This window comes from Perkinsus marinus (genome assembly GCF_000006405.1).
Source record: "Perkinsus marinus ATCC 50983 genomic scaffold scf_1104296944144, whole genome shotgun sequence".
NCBI lineage: Eukaryota > Perkinsozoa > Perkinsida > Perkinsidae > Perkinsus > Perkinsus marinus.
In genome coordinates, this window is record NW_003211539.1 from 194973 (window position 1) to 214208 (window position 19236).

Here is a 19236-nt window from a genome sequence, read left to right on the forward strand (position 1 = left end):
TCTAGCATCATCCCCTATCCATGAAGCGTCTCACAGAACCCTCGTTGGTTATTCTATAGCGGCCTCATCGAAGTTCATCATGGTGAGGACGGACAGTGACACTGGCCACCGACGACTCCATATTGGTATCTCAACGCCAGCGACAGATGTCCAGCGTTGTCTCCGAAAACTAGGACTGTGTTTTCCGGTGTCACATTGCTCACCGTTATCTATGCGGCAATCGTACTTAAAGGAGATCCGTATGGTAAATGTTGCCGACCGAAACTGTGGATACTCTGCGATATATGGTACTGACCTATTTCAAACCTTCCAGCGCACAGGGTCAATTATACTTGGTAGATCTACGGGAGAAGGTACCTCTCACAACAAATATGAAATCAGCCACGTTATATATGAAGTGGTGTTGGATCTGAAAGAGCTTATCGATTTCTATACCAGGCAGGAGCGCTCAGATGAGGCTTGCCTACAACCTCAGGCATCCACGGATGGGGCCTTTCGGTTCCTCATTATCCAGGCCGCAAGTTTCAATGAGGATAAAGTAGGTGCTCTTGGTTTACAGCTTTTAAGCACGGCTTTCTCCTCAGGCTATCCGAGATGCTGGTAGCCCGGATTCGGATAAGAGCACTCTATCTATTGAAGTGAGTTGATGTTCCCCTGCGGATTCTCATGGTTTTTAGCCGTCCAATACTCTAATTCAGATTCATGGGGCATCCACAACATCTCTCTGAGTGATTGAAGCAACCTCTACATCGTTCGATCTCTCGTTTCGAGAGTCCTTATCGTTATTAGCTGTGCACATTTCGCCACATTTAGCCGCTTACTAGTTTATCGATTATCCTTTTGAAATGATCAATTATCCCTTTGTGTTGGGTAAATTTGCGGAGTAGAAAACAACGTTAGTGAGAGCATTAATATTGAATACTTTAATGGACACAACCCCGTACCAGAATCTCGGCATCTTATTGCTGAAGTTCAATCCCTTCTTCTGTGGTGTTCTTAGCTACGTAATTGGAAAACAAAGTAAGGTAGTCCTGTGACTAGCACTACTACGGTTTCAACTAGTGGCCCTGTGACTAGCACTACTACTGTATCAACTAGTGGTCCTGTGACTAGCACTACTACGGTTTCAACTAGTGGTCCTGTGACTAGCACTACTACGGTTTCAACTAGTGGTCCGGTGACTAGCACTACTACTGTTCCAACTAGTGGTCCTGTGACTAGCACTACTACTGTTTCAACTAGTGGTCCTGTGACTAGCACTACTACTGTTTCAACTAGTGGTCCTGTGACTAGCACTACTACTGTTCCAACTAGTGGTCCTGTGACTAGCACTACTACTGTTCCAACTAGTGGTCCTGTGACTAGCACTACTACTGTTTCAACTAGTGGTCCTGTGACTAGCACTACTACTGTTTCAACTAGTGGTCCTGTGAATAGCACTACTACTGCCTCAACTAGTGGTCCTGTGACTAGCACTACTGCTGTTTCAACTAGTGGTCCTGTGACTAGCACTTTTACGGTTTCAACTAGTAGTCCTGTGACTAGCACTACTACGGTTTCAACCAGTAGTCCTGTGACTAGCACTACTACGTGGTCCTGTGACTACCACTACTACTGCCTCAACTAGTGGTCCTGTGACTACTACTACCGCCTCAAGTAGCGGTCCTGTGACCAGCACCACTACGGTTTCAACTAGTGGTCCTGTGACTAGCACTACTACTGTTTCAACTAGTGGTCCTGTAACTAGCACTACTACCGCCTCAACTAGTGGACCTGTGACTAGCACTACTACGGTTTTAACTAGTGGTCCTGTGACTAGCACTACTACGGTTTCAACTAGTGGTCCTGTGACTAGCACTAATACTGTTTCAACTAGTGGTCCCGTGACTAGCACTAATACTGTTTCAACTAGTGGTCCTGTGACTAGCACTACTACGGTTTCAACTAGTGGTCCTGTGACTAGCACTAATACTGTTTCAACTAGTGGTCCTGTGACTAGCACCAATACTGTTTCAACTAGTGGTCCTGTGACTAGCACTACTACGGTTTCAACTAGTGGTCCTGTGACTAGCACTACTACGGTTTCAACTAGTGGTCCTGTGACTAGCACTACTATTGTTTCGCCTAGTGGGCCTGTGACTAGCACTACTACTGTTTCAACTAGTGGTCCTGTGACTAACACTACTACTGTTTCGCCCAGTGGGCCTGTGACTAGCACTACTACTGCCTCAACTAGTGGTCCTGTGACTAGCACTACTACTGTTTCAACTAGTGGTCGTGTGACTAGCACTTCTACTGCCTCAACTAGTGGTCCTGTGACTACTACTACCGCCCCAAGTAGTGGTCCTGTGACCAGCACCACTACGGTTTCAACTAGTGGTCCTGTGACTAGCACTACTACGGTTTCAACTAGTGGTCCGGTGACTAGCACTACTACTGTTTCAACTAGTGGTCCGGTGACTAGCACTACTACTGTTTCAACTAGTGGTCCTGTGACTAGCACTACTACTGTTTCAACTAGTGGTCCTGTGACTAGCACTACTACTGTTTCAACTAGTGGTCCTGTGACTAGCACTACTGCTGTTTCAACAAGTGGTCCTGTGACTAGCACTACTACTGTTCCAACTAGTGGTCCTGTGACTAGCACTACTACTGTTCCAACTAGTGGTCCTGTGACTAGCACTACTACTGCCTCAACTAGTGGTCCTGTGACTAGCACTACTACTGCTTCAACTAGTGGTCCTGTGACTAGCACTACTACGTTTTCAACTAGTGGTCCTGTAACTAGCACTACTACTGCCTATACATACTGCATATCTATATATACAGAGAGTTATACTGCTGTATAATATTATGCTAGAGTCTATTATCCATTGATACGGAATTGAATCAGAAATGAACATAAGGATTACCCACCTCTTGAATTCATCAACACCTGACCCTTCCACTGAGTTATGCTCTATATGTAGTTTTCTCGGCATCTATAACATAGAGATGATCGGTTGTGGAACGAACCCAAGAGGATAGGGGAATGATGATGACATCATCATGATGTTATGATGGATATTCTATCATGACAACCGATAGACCATATTCCCCAGGATTTCAAAGCAATAGGAAAATGCTCCCTATTTGATATTTACGTGGTAATCTGATTGATCTGATTGAAAAATGTGTTCCAAGCCATACGTGGAGAATGATGTTCCTAATGTGATGATGATATTCACGTGGGAAACTGCTGGGAACATAATGATCATGTTCGGGCAAGTGATGGGAGACCATGGGTGAAGGCGAGAAACATTGTGGAGGCTTTGGCTGAGAAGTTGGGTCCAGTTTGTATTGGTCGCGATGTTGGTGACATCATTAAGAGGACTTTGGCGAAGTACGCCAAGTATTGTGATTCTGGTAGGAAAAATGCAGGGTGTGGGGATCGAACTGGGGTTGGTTGTTGTTTAGACGAGGGGTGGGGCATTTCCTCATGCGCGCGAAACACCACCATTGACTAGTTGTTTGACTCGTTTTACTAATCTATCGCATTGGCATACACATTCATTTTTACCTAGCCAAGTTTCCTCTTATCCTCGTAGCGTTTGATTCAATAGTGGGGATAAGTGAGCATCGTGATACTATTTGGTAAATCCGGTAATGAAGGTTCGGAAGCTTGCCCTAATAGGTCTAGCGGTGCTAATAGGTCCGGGGATGGGCAAAACTTGCTCCATGATGATCATCGCATGAAGATCTTTAAAATTTTGTCTAAATGTTGATCATGGCATGATCGAGAATTTAGGGGGTTCTGTTTTCTTTGGCACCTGTAGTGCCCGCCTCGTGTCATCATTGATGACTCATCAACGGTGACTCATGACAGCGTAGTTGCGAATCAATGACTAGTCGCCGCGGGTGGAGCAGCAAAAAATGGAATGCATGGCGGGAGCTGAAGCGAGTCGTTAACCGCCGTGGTGTGCGACTTATTCAAGAAGAGGTGCAGATTCTTGGGCGGCTGCCGCCTGGAATGCAAGTAGAGGTCGTGAATCGCTGGGTTCTCCTTCTGAATAAGCGAGGCGTTGTCGATGTACCTCTTGGGCTCTGCATTCGGGAGGTTGGGAGGTTGCTTGGGAGGTGTGGCAAGCAAGACTTACATAGCTGAAGTTGGTGGGAGGCTGAACGCCCAGGTGGTGATACAGGACCCCAGGGCCCCCTGGGCGGGTGGTTTCGAAACTCATCACAGGTTGGGACTTAAGGCGTGCAGGGTACTCTTTCCTGGGTACAGTAAAAACTGTGATTGGGGGAACCCGGTCATAGCTCAAGACTTCTGCGATGAGATCTGCGCCGTTATCAACTCGCGCCCGCTTTCCAGTGGCGACATTACCCAGGATGCTAGAGTCGTAGCATTAACGCCCAACTCTCTACGTTTCGGTTACTCAGTGAGGAGCTACCAGGGTAGCGGACTCACTGCACCCGTACTGGACAGCGATCACGTCAATGGTAGTGAGGTGATGGATGATGCTGAAGGTTCGGCTTTTGTTGGGCGCCGAGCACAACTGATGCGAGCTTTCGTCAACAACTACCTGCCTGCTCGAAGAAGGGCGGTCCTTGAAACTTTGGGCACTCGTGGGCGTCCCCAGCAACAGTTTCATGTGGGTGATTCGGTGATTATCCATCAACCCTCTCGGAAGCAGGAGGCGTGTTGGCGGACTGGTTGGATCATTGGTTGTTTATCCCCACACAGATATCCCATGGATAGTGTCGACCATGCCGAAGTGAGGAAGATTATGGGAATAGTGATGGTAAGCATTGGTGTTGGAGATTCAACAATGGTGATGGAATGGGTACCACCAATGTGGCGAACTCATGTTTAGACAAGTATTTCCTTATAATTAGTACTAGTATTCAGAACTATGTCGTTAGTAGTATAATAATGGCATTAATATGAGCCACAGTGATGTCCTCCATGGCAGAGCTCGAGGTCCGAGTCGGACCATCCGATCCGTGGAGCGGGTGCTCGAGAGTACTCCAAAATTCGATATTATCGAATCGATAATCACTCTGATGATCATCAGATCGGCGCTCCTCGTTGGCGTAACCCATGATAGGGAATATCCAATGTAGCACCGACACGGTTACCAGGTTGGGTGCGCTTCGCCAAACTTTGAAACATTGCAGCACAAAAATTTAAAGTTCACGTATGCTTATCTGGGCGGGCGCTAAGTTTAATGGCGTGTTTGTGCTTGTACAAAGCCAACTTCGATAAGAACTCAAGTAGAATAGGTGTGGGAGAACGGTTTCCGCTACGATTAACAGTGATGCCCGAATCAACGGTAAACCACGATAACAACAACTGTATCAACGACTATAGCTATATCAGGAAGTATAGCTAATCTGTTATAATCGATTTCCTGCAAACTGCATAACCCTAATGAGGAAACACTCTGTTTGTGCTTGTACAAAGCCAACTTCGATAAGAACTCAAGTAGAATGGGTGTGGGAGAACGGTTTCCGCTACGATTAACAGTGATGCCCGAATCAACGGTAAACCACGATAACAATAACTGTATCAACAACTATAGCTATATCAGAAAACATAGCTAATCAGTTATAATCGATTTCCTGCAAACTGCATAACCCTAATGAGGAAACACTCCCGGAGGCCAATCCTCAAGACCGACCGAAATAATCAGCAGAGCAATAACGGAAAGAAAGGTAACAACCAACCTATACGACAGAAGTGACGCGAGCAGTTTAAAAACCAGCACACATCCACCAGAAGTCAGCACAAAGCCAACGAAAAGAAGAGCATAGAACATAATATCCATGTCCACCATTGATATCGATTGAAAATAACATACAACAATGATCAGCAAATAGCCATAACTATACTGGATCATTAATCAGAACCGCCTCTCGGAACCACCTTCAAATTTCCGAGAAATTCCGACTTCAATATTGGACGACCTTGCCAATCAACGCCTATCTTCAGGCTAGCCACTGAGCCGGTAATAGCAACGATCTGGCAAACCTGGTCCACGAGCCAACGCGAATCCAGCTTACCACGACGGTTGAAATTATATCGAACAACATAATCCCCAACTCGAAACCTCTTAAAGTCCTGTCTAGCCAACTGGGTACCAGCGAAGACTCGTCTAGATGCAAGTACACGATCGATACTCTCAGCAGTATTTAATTGCATACAATCACTATGTCGATTGTGAAATTGTAACATAAATGCTTCAGCATCTCGATGGTTGGGAACCGGTAACTCACTCATAGTAGATACGAATTTAGCAGCCTCAGCCGACCTCTCCCTATCGTCATAGGTAGGGGGAAGGGCACGGCCATAACAGAAATGCAGTTCAGCTGGGAAGACAGCAGAATCAGCCGAGTGACGATATACGTGATTAATAGTCCACATGGCACGATCAATAACATCAAACCATTTTAATGTGCGAGACTCATCTCCAATCAGCAAGGCACGCACGATCTGCAAGAAGGTTTTATGTAATGTTTCATACCAACCATGAGCACGTTCGCAATGAGGCGGCGTTCGGTACCAGTGCACACCACATGCCTTCAACCAAGAAGATACACGAACATCTGCGAAACGCTGATCCTAATCACTGACTACAATCAGAGGAAATCCGTGACTATAGAAGACGGACTGCAAAGCTTTCAGGGTGCTCAGCCCACCAGTATGGTTAGGACACTTCTCAGCAATCAAATACCCACTGAACGAATCAATACATAACAATACCATAACAGCATCATCCTGCTCAGAGTGATTACCAAATGGAGACCTAAACGGCCCTACGAAATCACAGCTTATCAGTTCCCAACATCGGCTTGATCTTAATACAGAACGGCCGAGCTCATGATGGAAGGTTCTATGAGCACGGTTAGCAATACACACCCGACATGAGCGTTCGTGACGACGATAATCTCGTAAGGGACCACAATAGAAAATCTTATACGTTCTCAAATAAATCTTATAGTACCCAATATGGACAAATAGTTCATGTAGTAAGCTAATTATCTCGCGACAGCGAAAACTCGGAACAATAAGTGCATTGGTGACAGCATGTCGAACAGCTCCATCTACAACTCTATATAGACGCCGTTCTCGATCACAAGAGAACTGCCCGCGCAGCAGTCTTCTCAACAAGTCATCGTTCGCCTGTGACTCTCGAATTGAGTCAACCAGTCTGGGATCAGGCTCGTAGATTGGTTCATCTTCGGGGGCATCAGCATCCTCAGGAATAACACATAGCGCCTCCAATACAGGATCAGGTGGGCCCATAACAGCTTCTCTCAATGCCACGTCTTCGTCAAATGGGCAACGTACAGGAATGCCACGAGAATAAGGGTCTGCCGGGTTGACACCGCCAGGGATATGCCGAACATTACCACCGGAACGATGCAGTGCGAGAGCTATCTTCTGAATGACTCTACGCTCATATGCTGGTAGTTGCAGCGTAGCTTTATGGCTCACTCCATCAGCTTTCACGGCTTCTAACTCTCTTCTGATACGGTAGAAGTTACACTCGCTGTCAGTGTACAGAATTGGAGTCGGTGATATCGATGTCGGCAGCCAAGTATCCTTCCACAGTGTAATAGTTTCAGTAAACAATTCCATCACATCATCACATGCTGTCAGCTCTTTTCTGACTATGCTCCACGACATCCTGCTGGAAGGTATCAACCGGCCACGGCCTCGGATGAAGACCAATGCTGTAGTCAATAGTACACTACCAACCGCGTACATACTCGAATCAGCAAACAAGTACACAATCCCTAAATCAGCAAGGGATGCTACCAGCAATCGTGGGATAGTAGGGGCATCAGTGAAAAGCTGCATCAACCGTTCAATCTCCCTATAAGTAGCAACGGATACAAAATCATCCCACCCTGAGCCCTTACGGATTTCAGAGCGTAGGGTGTATCTCATAGCTAACAACAAATTACTATGTGAACCTATGGGGTCAAAATGCGCATTCACCCCAGCTAAAATATCTCTACACGTAACATTACAAACAGTACGCCCTTCCACCTCCATAACAACTAACGGAGGGAGAGGCACATCAGCTTTCTGAGCACGGAAACGGTCATTCGAAAGCCAATCTAATCCTAATACATGTGACTCATGTCCCTGTGGTGGCGGACCCAATTGACGCTTCCGTTCCTGCGAATTGAACCCACGAACTATGCAGGCTCTCAGAAACGCGTCTAAGCCGCTCTCAAGACCCACATGGGAACCAGAGCCAATCACAACATCATCCATGTAAGGCTTCATATACACATACAAAGCAAAATCATGCGCCGACCCCTGAGAATCACTGATATGGGAGATCGCATTCTTCACATTGTCAGGCAACTTATGCCTCGCAAGGGACACAAGCCTCCTGAGAGCATCATTCAAACATGCCGGAGAGTGAGGACTGCCCATCGGCGGACCTCGCAGACGATACACCTCACCTTTCCATACCGGACAGAACCAATAACGACTGGGCGGATCATTTTCCAACATGTAGAAAGCGCACTCCAGGTCCAGAATTGCCACATAGGGAAAAGCACGCCACGCGAAAATGGACGGAAGAATCCCACGTTTACTGCGACCCAAAGCCGATCGATCTGGTGAACCTTGACCACTTCCAATAACTCCTTTATAACATAAACCATTCAAGACAGGGCGAACCGGTGAGGACTGGGAGTTGGGGTTCAATACGGGGAAGTGATCGATGATACTTGCCACTCGAGGGTATTCCCCTGGCTTCAACCGAACGATAGCACCAACAGCTTCATAACGCTCAAATACCGAAGAATATGCCGATAGTAACCCCAACTTCTCTAGTCGCCGAACGAGAGCACGATCCTTCTCGAAACTACGATGCAACGAACAGGTCTTCGTCAGATCATCTCTTGCCTGTGCTGAAACCCACGGTATCCCGTAACTATAACGGAATGCGACACTCAATCCTCCGTCAACATTTTGATGCCATGAAGGAGTCAGACCACGGAACAGAGTACGATTCTCGAACCCATCCAAGCCTTCTTGCGGCGATCCCGCTGGTTGCTCAACAGGTACACCTACTTCTGGATCGGTCTCACTCAGAATCCCCTCAGCTTGGAGGTTCGTCCCCATACACAGGAGCCGCACCCTCATACACACTCTCTCGGATACTCCGAGAAGGGCAGGAAACATCACTTAATAGGTCATTCTCCAGTGGATACTCAATACTGTAAATAGAGTCAGGAGAGCACAACTCAAAGAACGCGTCCGAATTGAGTAACTGGCTAGACTCCGAGACCCCAGATTGTACAACATTCGACTCAATTGCATGGATCGGTTGCTCGCACGAAATATTCGAAACGACATCTTTCACAACTTGAGCTGGCAATGCTGCCCGTAACAGAATCTCATCATCACTCAGATACACCATCAGAGAGAGCGAACGTAGCGCCTGCATACCCAGAATAAGATCACACGATAAATCATCAGCTACCAACAACCATAAACCAACAGCTTTATGTGGAGTACATACCGTAACATAAATAGCTTCACTGCAAACCATAGCAGATCCATTGGCCACAGTCACGTTAGTTCTAACACTCCTCGACTCGATAATACAGCTTGACGGTACACGTTTCCTCGCTGATGAACGAATAAACGACCGAGCGGCACCAGTGTCCAGCAAGGCCCGGAGACGATACGACTTATTTGAAACAGTTGACGATTTGAGCTCAACCTCAACGGACAAGGGGCGTGCCGACGAATCTTCCGGAAGACCACGAATCGGATCCATGCTGTTAACAGTCATCAACCACCTGGGGCCATCACCATCTTCTACATCATCACCAGCAGCCGTCGGCACTTCTTCAGCTTCCATCTCAATAGCTGCAGGGTCTACCGGGAGAGCGTTATTCTCTTTAGTAGTAGTAGTAGTGGGCTCAGTAACGGCTGGTTTAACATTCCTACAGATGAAGGAAACATGACCTCTGACTCCACAACGTTTACAAGTCAGCAGCTTGTTGCCCTTTAGACGGCAGTTAGCGACCTTGTGGCCTCCTCGACCACACACTAGACACCTTGATGATAACTGACTTGGAGCCGGGGCCATACACTTGTCCGCAAGGTGTCCCGCTTGGAAACATCTACCACAGGTACCCTTCTGCAGCCGACGGACATCTGGTACATAGGTACTCGAATTAGGGGTAGCTTTCTGGGCAAAGGCAACAACTTCCTTACCGGCGACCTTCACCAAACCACCATCAGCCACACCATTTACCACAGTAGTACGAACAGCAGTAGTAGATAATGCAGCAGTATTGATATCGCTTAAATTAGCACGAGATTCCAAATAAGAGCGAGCAACCGTTACGTCCATCTTTGCTAAACGATAGGTCAGAGCCCAATCATCAAACGGGGCACGACAACTATGAGTTAACTTATCCCAAATATCATTATCGGTCAAGACATCGCCCTGGAGGGCTAATTCGGTTTCTAAACGATCCATTTCAGCAACAAAAGTACGGAACGACATCTCAGGGGTCATTCGGAGATCATGCCACTTCTGACGCAGACGAGACGCTTCAGACGGATCCAGATACAAGGTCAAAAGGGCAGAACGCAACGCACTATATCGCTCTCTAAAATGAGCGAAGATGTCCCCTTCAATATCATAGTCTTCCTTGGGACCTAGGCGAGCTTCTACACGATTGCGAACTTTCTCGCTGAGACTATACAATAACAGAAAGTAACACGTAGGCGATCCACTGGAGATGGCACAATACCGAAGTGCACGATCAAAAGAACTCAAATGGGCTCGAATGGATGCATGACTCGTGTGATCAAGAGATGTCGCCTTCCCATCGTAAATACCCAGCTTCACCGCAGTGAGCTCTTGGCGGGCTTCCTTACGAGCTTCCTGAACTAGGCGGCGGTTAGAGCTCCCTTGGGATCGATTTCGAGGAATCGAGTTTCTCAGATTGTCGTCGTCCTCAACGATTTCGTGTTGGCTCAACGGTACAGCAACATAGGGATTGGTCTCCTTGCATACAAGGTCCCTCGGAGAATCCTCAGAACCAACGGCTATCGCATCCACTCGCCCAGCCAAGGCAGACACCTGGGAGGCTAAATTACTCAAAGACTCCTCTATAGTTGTTAGAAGTCCATCCCCTTCAGGGACTCCGTGCTGAGGCACCCCCTCAAGGTCGTCAGCCACCATACCCATTGCCGTCGAGGGAAGAGAGCGTGCTCTAGAGGTCGCCCTCTCAGTAGAGGTTCGAATCAGACCCCTTACCCCCTCCCGTAACGGAGAGGAGATTGCGGGTACTCCTAAGGAGTGGAAGTCCCCGGAGTCATCACCTGCGTCGTCCTGGTTACCCTTCTCCACAAGGGCCTCACGACGGACACGACGTTCCCCACGAGCAGAGGTCGCTGAACTAGTCGATTTCATAGTTTCTCGGATGATTGTTTGTGCTTGTACAAAGCCAACTTCGATAAGAACTCAAGTAGAATGGGTGTGGGAGGACGGTTTCCGCTACGATTAACAGTGATGCCCGAATCAACGGTAAACCACGATAACAATAACTGTATCAACAACTATAGCTATATCAGAAAACATAGCTAATCAGTTATAATCGATTTCCTGCAAACTGCATAACCCTAATGAGGAAACATGGCGTGTGACCTTGCGAGTCGGTGCGCAATTGTCCAAAGTGGGAAGATACGTGTTGGTGGTTGATCAACTGTTGTTGATCGACTCTTCGAGTTGTTAGTGCTCGTTAATATATCCGGGCCATTCTGTTAACCATCTTTGTAGCAGTCGAATTCCATATGGTTGCATCTGTAGCGTGTCTCAGTGTTCGGGAATATTATTATTGATCGGAAACCTGATGTGTGGGGTGGATGCTAGAAGGGGATTTTGGTCTAGGCGATTACGATTACATTGTGTTAATTCAATGACTAATCCCAACACTGTTGACGTGACCGAAAAGGATACACCTGGTGTAATATTATGCCGGTGGCTCGCATGAACAAGTGGATGTTGATTGACCCTGCACAGGTTGAGAAATCTGTACCATCGACTTTCAATAAACGCAAGATAACTTCGAACGGATTAGATGAGCCTCGGCGATCACGACGACGCAGGGGAGAACCCGATGGATATGACAGACAATACTCGGAAATTAGGACCGTGAGATGATATGAGTTGACTCTCCTGAGCTCGATACACGATAGCTGAACATGTCATGGCAGATGCACCATCCGAGGTGAATGAAACCAAATTCGAGCTAGTTGCACCGACAGATCCTAGAAGGTCGATCACCGCGTTTCTGATGGCCTCCCCGGTACCCTCGCCATGCATGTTGTGCAACCCGATATAACGAGACTGGCCTTTGCGCCTTGACATGCAGTATCGTTTGTTTGGTAACTGATACGTCAGTAGATTCATCTACAATGACACCGTACTTGCATCCTTGTAGACATTCTTTGGTTCTGGCCAGCTGGATAGCATGAGCAGCCTCAATGAATTCCCAACCATAGTTCTTCGACTCGCTCGTAACGAAAACGTAACGTAATGCTCGTAACGCTCGTAACGTAATGAATCAACTCCTAACAGAGAACAACATTCCTTGTAGATTAAACTCACAATACGATTGTGCCGAACAAGATATTCAGCGTTGCACAGAATAGAGCAATTCGACGCAATATGAAACCATGTTCCAGAGGTTTTGCCACACAACATACAAGTCGAATCATTTTTTTGACAGGATAGGCGTTCGTAGAGATGGCTTAAGTGCGGAAGGCTAGAATATCAGATTCAATCTGAAGAGAGACTTTAGCATTAGACATCCATTGCAAAGTTGCTTGCAGATCGAGCCCGCCCTTTTCTAAAGCAACAGCCCTCCAGCGAAAGTGAAGAACGCGAGCACTACAGCCAAAAACTCACTCTGTTAGTTCTGCATATATCCATAATCGTCCTCAGGAGGTAGGTTCGATCACGATCGAGCTTCGTGGCCGCTATTGCGATGCGAAAGTCTCTAGCGTACGTCTGTTACGGAAAAAATTGGTATATTCACACTCTTCGAGGCTCCCTCAGCATGAGCAGTCGCCGCTCTCAGATGTATAGCCCAATGGAGGTACTCAACACGGAACATGGATCTAGGAAGATGTCCTCAACGTTGTCCTCCACTGATAGAGACGTCTCGAGATCAGTGACCGGATCGTCACCGGTATCCCCGGTTGCGTCATCACTATTCAATGATAGCAGACAATCCGGTGCATAAAATATATTTCTATTATCGAATCTACACACGATGAGGATGAAAATCGCAACTATTTATTCGGATCCCGATGCTGCGGATACGCGACACCGATGATCTTATATCCTTCTGCTTCCCATGTGCCTCTCCATCGGCCATCCACCAAGCCAAAGCTTGGATCTTCCTTTGAAGCAATAAAGCTCCCTTGGTTGAGGAGAACTCTGATTCTCCCCAGCTCATGTTCTGGGTTTCTATCTGATGTTGTCGCATACAATGGAGCTGCTGATGGTCTATTTCCCATCGGTCCACAGGAGCAAAATAAGCTAATAACGTCACTTTCACGAGCCGGGTGCTAACAAGAAAACTATGAACAGCTCATAATGAGCACATGCTGGACATTTATTCTAGAGTATAATACACTGCAAGGCGGTGGTACAGGGGAGCCGCTCCCATTTAACGCCGCCCCAGATTGTATTATACTGCCGTTGCGGCGGGAGCCCCCTCTAGCGCCGTTCGATGAAAGAACCGTGGGTCCCCTAACCAGAGGGTAGGCGAGATGATACTGAATCTGCGTCGCAGTGCCGCATTGTACTCCATAGTCTGCGCATCGCAAGGTGTGAGCCTTACGTGTACCAGTGACTGGTGACCAGTCCTCAGCGCACGCGTACAGGCGCTGAAGGCTTCGTCTCGCAAGCGAAAGTCGTGGAGCTCGGTAGTGTCTTACTACAGAGGAACATTTCTCACGGACCTTTCCAAGGTGCAGCTTCGGCGAGAAGCCCAACGTTCCATTTAGCGTATTCTGGATCGTGCAAAAACAATTTATCGGTTGTGTTCGCTCTGGCTTTTCACGAGCGTACAGCGAATGCCGACAGAGCGGAAATCACCACGCCGCGGAGTATGGTGACAATGTCGTGCCTGATAGTCGCTGCTGTTATCAACGTACTGAGCATCGGTGGCTTAATCCGCTCCGCATGACTTCTTTCAGCATTGGATACCTGATGCCTTCAAACCATGTACATGCACGGTCATATTGATCATCGACTTTGCATGGTGTGTGACGAATACTCTCAAGGTCGGTGGTAACGCGGAGACTCGGGATCATTCTTTCAAAGAGGAGGATCAGTTTCTGTATATGAATCAGGGGCATGGTATGTTCAGCTGGAATGCAAGCATGGAGCGGTTCGTCACCCAAGGAGGGATCTTGGCACTGAGGATCACAGAAGCCTTCGGAAGCGTAGGTGGATCCAGCAGTACTTGTCGGTGCCGACAAGTACAACGACATCTCCGACTCTGAGACTCCAACATCTGTCGACGCCTCCTGAACTTTTCTCTTATTTAGGAGGAGCAGTTCTTGGACTTCGGGGTTAGTAAGATGAGACAAAGGTTCCAGGGCCTCATTGGCCGCCCACTAACCAATATCACTTGGACCGTCATCATTTGCGTACGTATACTGTACAGCGTGCTTACTGACTTACGTGTACTATGCTCCAGTTGCTTATATCAGCGTATAACTGGGGCACACTGTGCTGAGATCTCATCTCTACTCCCTTCCACTAATACCAGCAGATTTACATGGATTTGATTGTTTACCAGCTATCGTTTCGATTGTTCATGGATGATTTCTCGTCGATGTTGTGTAAGTTACCGGAGTCACCTCGGCCTACAGACTGTAGAATTTCGTTTTTCTAGTCACTTCCTGCGTACCTAGCAAGTGGACTGTACCCGGCCTTCAGGATGAGGCCGGGAAGGGGATGGTCAGTCAGACCCAAGATGCTGCTACCAGACGAATTGGAAATACAGCGGCTCAGACTCTGGCTCCCCAAGAGAGGAGCTCACCATGAGTGCTGCCTCCCGAATATTGCTCATCAGTCTTCAATTAAATGATCTTATTAAATAGCTCTGACATTGATGATGAATGTCCCTGTTGTTAACGCTCATAATCGCTAATGACGAGGGCCCACCGGAAGGGCTGAGCTTGGTAAATTTAAGAGAAAGAATAGATGGGACATCCGGACCGTCCAGACCGGACGAGACAATGAAGTGATACTGGACTCATATGACAGTTTCAGTACTTGTCATATCAATTTCGGTACTCTTCATACTCGTACGCGTTAGTAATTGTTGGAAATTCTCCTATTGGATGCATCGCTACTAGCAGCAGCATTCACCAGCAGGAGAGCAAAGCAAAGCATAGTTCACCAACATCGTCTACCGCTTTCTTCATCTTACAATGTAGATTCTACATCAGATTGCACCGCAATGGATGGTCCACTGTGGACGACGGTTACGTCTGTTTCTGTGGACCGTCCACAGAGATAGTCGCGACTATCACTGGATGTAGTTGAGGGAAACTTGCTCAAGAATCCATCACATTACGCCCTTGGGGCGTAGTGGTAGTCATGCTGAGCTGGAAAAGTGCTACCGTAACGATAAGTGTCGAGACCGCTCAGATAGCTCTGATGTACTCAAATAGGGTCCACATAACGTGGATGCTCTCGTGATGCTGATGCGCAACGTTCCCAACGCAAATCGGACAGATGAACACTTAGAAATTCGTTATCAAGATATCAGACAGTGGCAGGGATTGTATTAAAATGAAATCTACCGGTATAATCAACTTTATTAACAGAAACCTGCTACGTACTTGGAGTCTGAGTCTCGGACTAAGAGTAGTATCAGAATTAGTCGCCTCGATAGTACTAACTGGGGCTACAGTAGTAATCTCAGCTGGAGTAGTGGCGCTGCCTGCCTCGATAGGAACACTCGGTAACACTCAGCGAATCCCTGGCAGGGATGTAGTCTCCTGGGGGAAGCCGCTGTACTGATCAGTGGAGGTAACGTCACAGTAGTAGCCTCATCAGAAACATCGATTGTAGTCGTGACAATTGCAGCCTCAAATTGGGGCCCTCAGTCAGTCGATCGTAGTCAGTAGTAGCGGCCTAGGTGGTAGGCTACCACTGGTATCATCAGAATCATGCTCATCTCTACCAAGATATTTGCCTTTCAAGCAGAGGGTCCGGGTTCGATTCCCTGGTGGTGCAATCGGTATTACCTTAACTATGGTCTTAAGGCCTACCACGGGAGAGATATAGTTCGCAATCTCAAACACGCGTTGGAGCCCTAGTCCGGTTCTTGACCGCTGGACGGTCGACGAGGGTGCGTCCAAAAAAAAGGTTCAAATGTTACTCTACCGGTATCACAGGAATATTCAACCGCTATATTAGTGATATGTCTAATGGTTAGGATATCTGCCCTCCAAGCAGATGGTCCAGGTTCGATTCCCGGGCGGTGCAATCACTAGTATCTGAAGTATAGTCCATTGGCTATCGAGGGTAGTTCCACCGAGGAATACTTGCGCTTAACACGTCAGCAGGGTACAGTGCGGCTTTACGTGAGCAGCTTGGCGCGGTGGATAGCGTGTTAGGCTCATAACCCAAAGGTTTCTTGATCGAAACAAAGAACTGCTATACATCACGATATATCTGAGATGATCGTCTAACTGAAAGGAGCAGCTTACCGACTGCATAGACCAGGCCTACGACAATTTTTAACTGGAATGAGTCAGCAACCTCGTATCATTCCATGTAGTTGACCCGAACGGGCTTATTACGAACACAACAGCTTTGATGGAGAGTTGTTCATCCAGTACCCCAGACCACGTTGCGGAGAATAATCGATAGTCCAAAATCATAACCCGCCGCCTGCGGTTTAGAAATTTGTTTGCAAGCAGGAGCTTCGTAGCAGGAGTAAACGTTCCCAACTTACCATCGGTGACCTACTGATGTACTCCTCGAATGCCGCGAATGCGACAGAAGCTGATCTCGCAGTGAAAGCCTTGGTCGCGTCCTGCGCTGCCGTCGTTGCGCTCTGTCGTCTGAGTCAATCTGAGGGACGAATGTTAGAAATGTAGTTAAAATGAAGTATTAAAATATGGCATTTCAAATATCATATTAAAAACAATGAAGTAAGATCAATTCCTCTGGATGGGGCGGCTATGCCAACCTAAGATATGCCTGAGTGAGATCAATTCCGATCAATAGATCAATCTGTTGAGTTGAGTAGTGGAACGGCCACTGCCAGACACAATACGCATGCCCAGAATAAAACGCAACCACGTTAAGTAGCCAAAGAGAGAGACTATACCTTTCAGAAATCTTTTTGGCGGATTAGGCTATCAATTCAGCTGATAAGGAAGTCACCTTCGCGGACAGGGACATCAATTTAGCGATGAAGGCTGAATAGGGAAATCAATTTCGCGAATAAAGACATCAATTTCATGATTAAGGAATGCAACTTCACGAGCAAGGACATCAATTTCGGGTTAGAGCTCTGATGATGACGATTTACGATGTGCAGCTCTATAAGCCATTCCTGGATGATAGCGCAACCCCACACGAGGCTCAGAAACCATATTAATAGTTTATTGCATCTATTCGGCATGCCATGACTGACATAGAAATATGTAAAAAATCTCAACGTCAGAACTGAATCGCCCTCCGTTCCAAGGCAGGCGCGTAGTATGCGGCGCAGTTGTTGACGAAGTTGAGAACCTTTTGATGGGTTAATTCTAGGAACGCGTCGGTTGCCCACCGTATCAGACATTGAGCGCGATGTTCTCGTTGCGTCTGTCCATCAGGGACGTTTAAGAGCTCTTCGAGACCCCCCACGATTCGACGCTTCAAATTTGCTTTCACTGTCGACCAACATCCCTCGACGGGGTCGAGAAAAGGCGAATAGGGACCAAGTCTGAGTACTTGCAGACCTGGATAGAAGTTCTGGATCTCCTCCTCCAGGCGCGAATGCGCTGGAGCATTATCGATCACATAGGTTATCCGATCAGCAGCAAGCCCTCGTTCAACAGCAGCGTCGATGATTCGGCGCGACTAATTGATGAATTCTGCCCTGTTGAGTGATCCTCGGCGAGTCTCAGTTCTTATAACCCCATTTGTGGCTTCCACTGCGCATAATAAATGGACATTTTCTCCTCGTCCTGGAGTTCTCTTCGTGTTACACCGATCCCCTTTTTTCGACCAACCAACGCTTCTGGACACCCATACATTGTAATTTGATTCGTCCTCATAGATGATGTATCTATTGTTGCCCTGAGCTTGTAGAACTTGTTGTACATATTGCGCCCTTTTACCCAGATTCACCTCGTTGTTGGCTGTCTCGGGTTCGAAGTGAACTTGCTTCACTGTGTATGTAAGGCCATGCATGGACTTGCGTACAGCATCTGTGCTGATATCGAACCCTTCGTGAGCGTTTTTCAGAGCCTGTGTGAGCTGAAAAACCGTTGTTGTGCTATGGTCTGCTAGATAGTTTGTAATCCAATCCTTGTGTGCATCGCCGATGCAGCATCGGTGATCTTCCTATTTCTGGCACCACCTTTGGCCTTGAAAATGGGTAAGTCATCCACAATTTCTTTCTTGGTCCAGCCGCGTACAGTTGGTGTCCTAACACCGTTGGCCTTGGCTATAGCTCTCCAGTCCTTACCGGTACGGTGAGCTTCCATGATTCTGACCTTGGCAGAATTCGTGACTTTCTTGTAGGGTCCCCTGCGGCGCCGCGGAGGGGTCTGAGCTGCGTTCTCGGCACCTTCAGGGCCGACTTCCGTCTGGACTTGCTGCTCAATGACGTCTCCTTGGAGGTTCATGAAAGAAATAAGCACGAGAGAGAAACACTACAGATGACAAGCTGGGCGACATCTTCCCAGAAGTATCTTCGGGAAAGATGCTTCTGCGCAGCGTAAAGGATTCGTTTACACATTATCTGTCAATTCTAGCAGCACGAAGATTCTTCTGTGTTCATCAGAGCTCTAACCCGAAATTGATGTCCTTGCTCGTGAAGTTGCATTCCTTAATCATGAAATTGATGTCTTTATTCGCGAAATTGAGTTCCCTATTCAGCCTTCATCGCTAAATTGATGTCCCTGTCCGCGAAGGTGACTTCCTTATCAGCTGAAATGATAGCCTAATCCGCCAA

General features: G+C 47.4%; 5 protein-coding genes and 1 non-coding gene across 6 annotated transcripts in view; 1 reads left to right on the top strand and 5 right to left on the bottom strand.

Moving 5' to 3' along the window:
• Positions 1-1584: 1584 nt before the first annotated feature.
• Positions 1585-2181, bottom strand: Pmar_PMAR027409 (conserved hypothetical protein; the record flags this gene model as incomplete). The annotated part of the gene is made up of 1 exon (XM_002780750.1): positions 1585-2181. A coding segment is annotated over one exon (597 nt), but the record flags the coding sequence as incomplete, so codon positions are not given.
• A 3700-nt stretch (positions 2182-5881) lies between these two features.
• On the bottom strand, positions 5882-11219 carry Pmar_PMAR027410 (hypothetical protein; the record flags this gene model as incomplete). The annotated part of the gene is made up of 6 exons (XM_002780751.1): positions 5882-6588; positions 6682-6788; positions 7752-7962; positions 8020-8115; positions 8245-8390; positions 9814-11219. 6 exons carry the CDS (start codon positions 11217-11219, stop codon positions 5882-5884), a joined length of 2673 nt encoding a protein of 890 aa, XP_002780797.1.
• Positions 11220-16648: 5429 nt separating this feature from the next.
• Pmar_PMAR027411 lies at positions 16649-16721 on the top strand. Its single transcript has one exon. It is a non-coding gene; the product is annotated as a tRNA-Met (tRNA).
• Positions 16722-17732: 1011 nt separating this feature from the next.
• On the bottom strand, positions 17733-18470 carry Pmar_PMAR027412 (hypothetical protein; the record flags this gene model as incomplete). The annotated part of the gene is made up of 2 exons (XM_002780752.1): positions 17733-18137; positions 18408-18470. 2 exons carry the CDS (start codon positions 18468-18470, stop codon positions 17733-17735), a joined length of 468 nt encoding a protein of 155 aa, XP_002780798.1.
• A 95-nt stretch (positions 18471-18565) lies between these two features.
• Positions 18566-18907, bottom strand: Pmar_PMAR027413 (hypothetical protein; the record flags this gene model as incomplete). The annotated part of the gene is made up of 1 exon (XM_002780753.1): positions 18566-18907. The coding sequence occupies one exon, from the start codon at positions 18905-18907 to the stop codon at positions 18566-18568; it is 342 nt and encodes a 113-aa protein (XP_002780799.1).
• Positions 18908-19207: 300 nt separating this feature from the next.
• Positions 19208-19236, bottom strand: part of Pmar_PMAR027414 (hypothetical protein) — a gene marked incomplete at both ends in the record, with an annotated part of 556 nt that continues 527 nt past the window's right edge. The window contains one exon of the mRNA XM_002780754.1: positions 19208-19236. This exon is cut by the window's right edge and continues 4 nt beyond it. Coding sequence (XP_002780800.1) covers positions 19208-19236 — 29 coding nt within the window.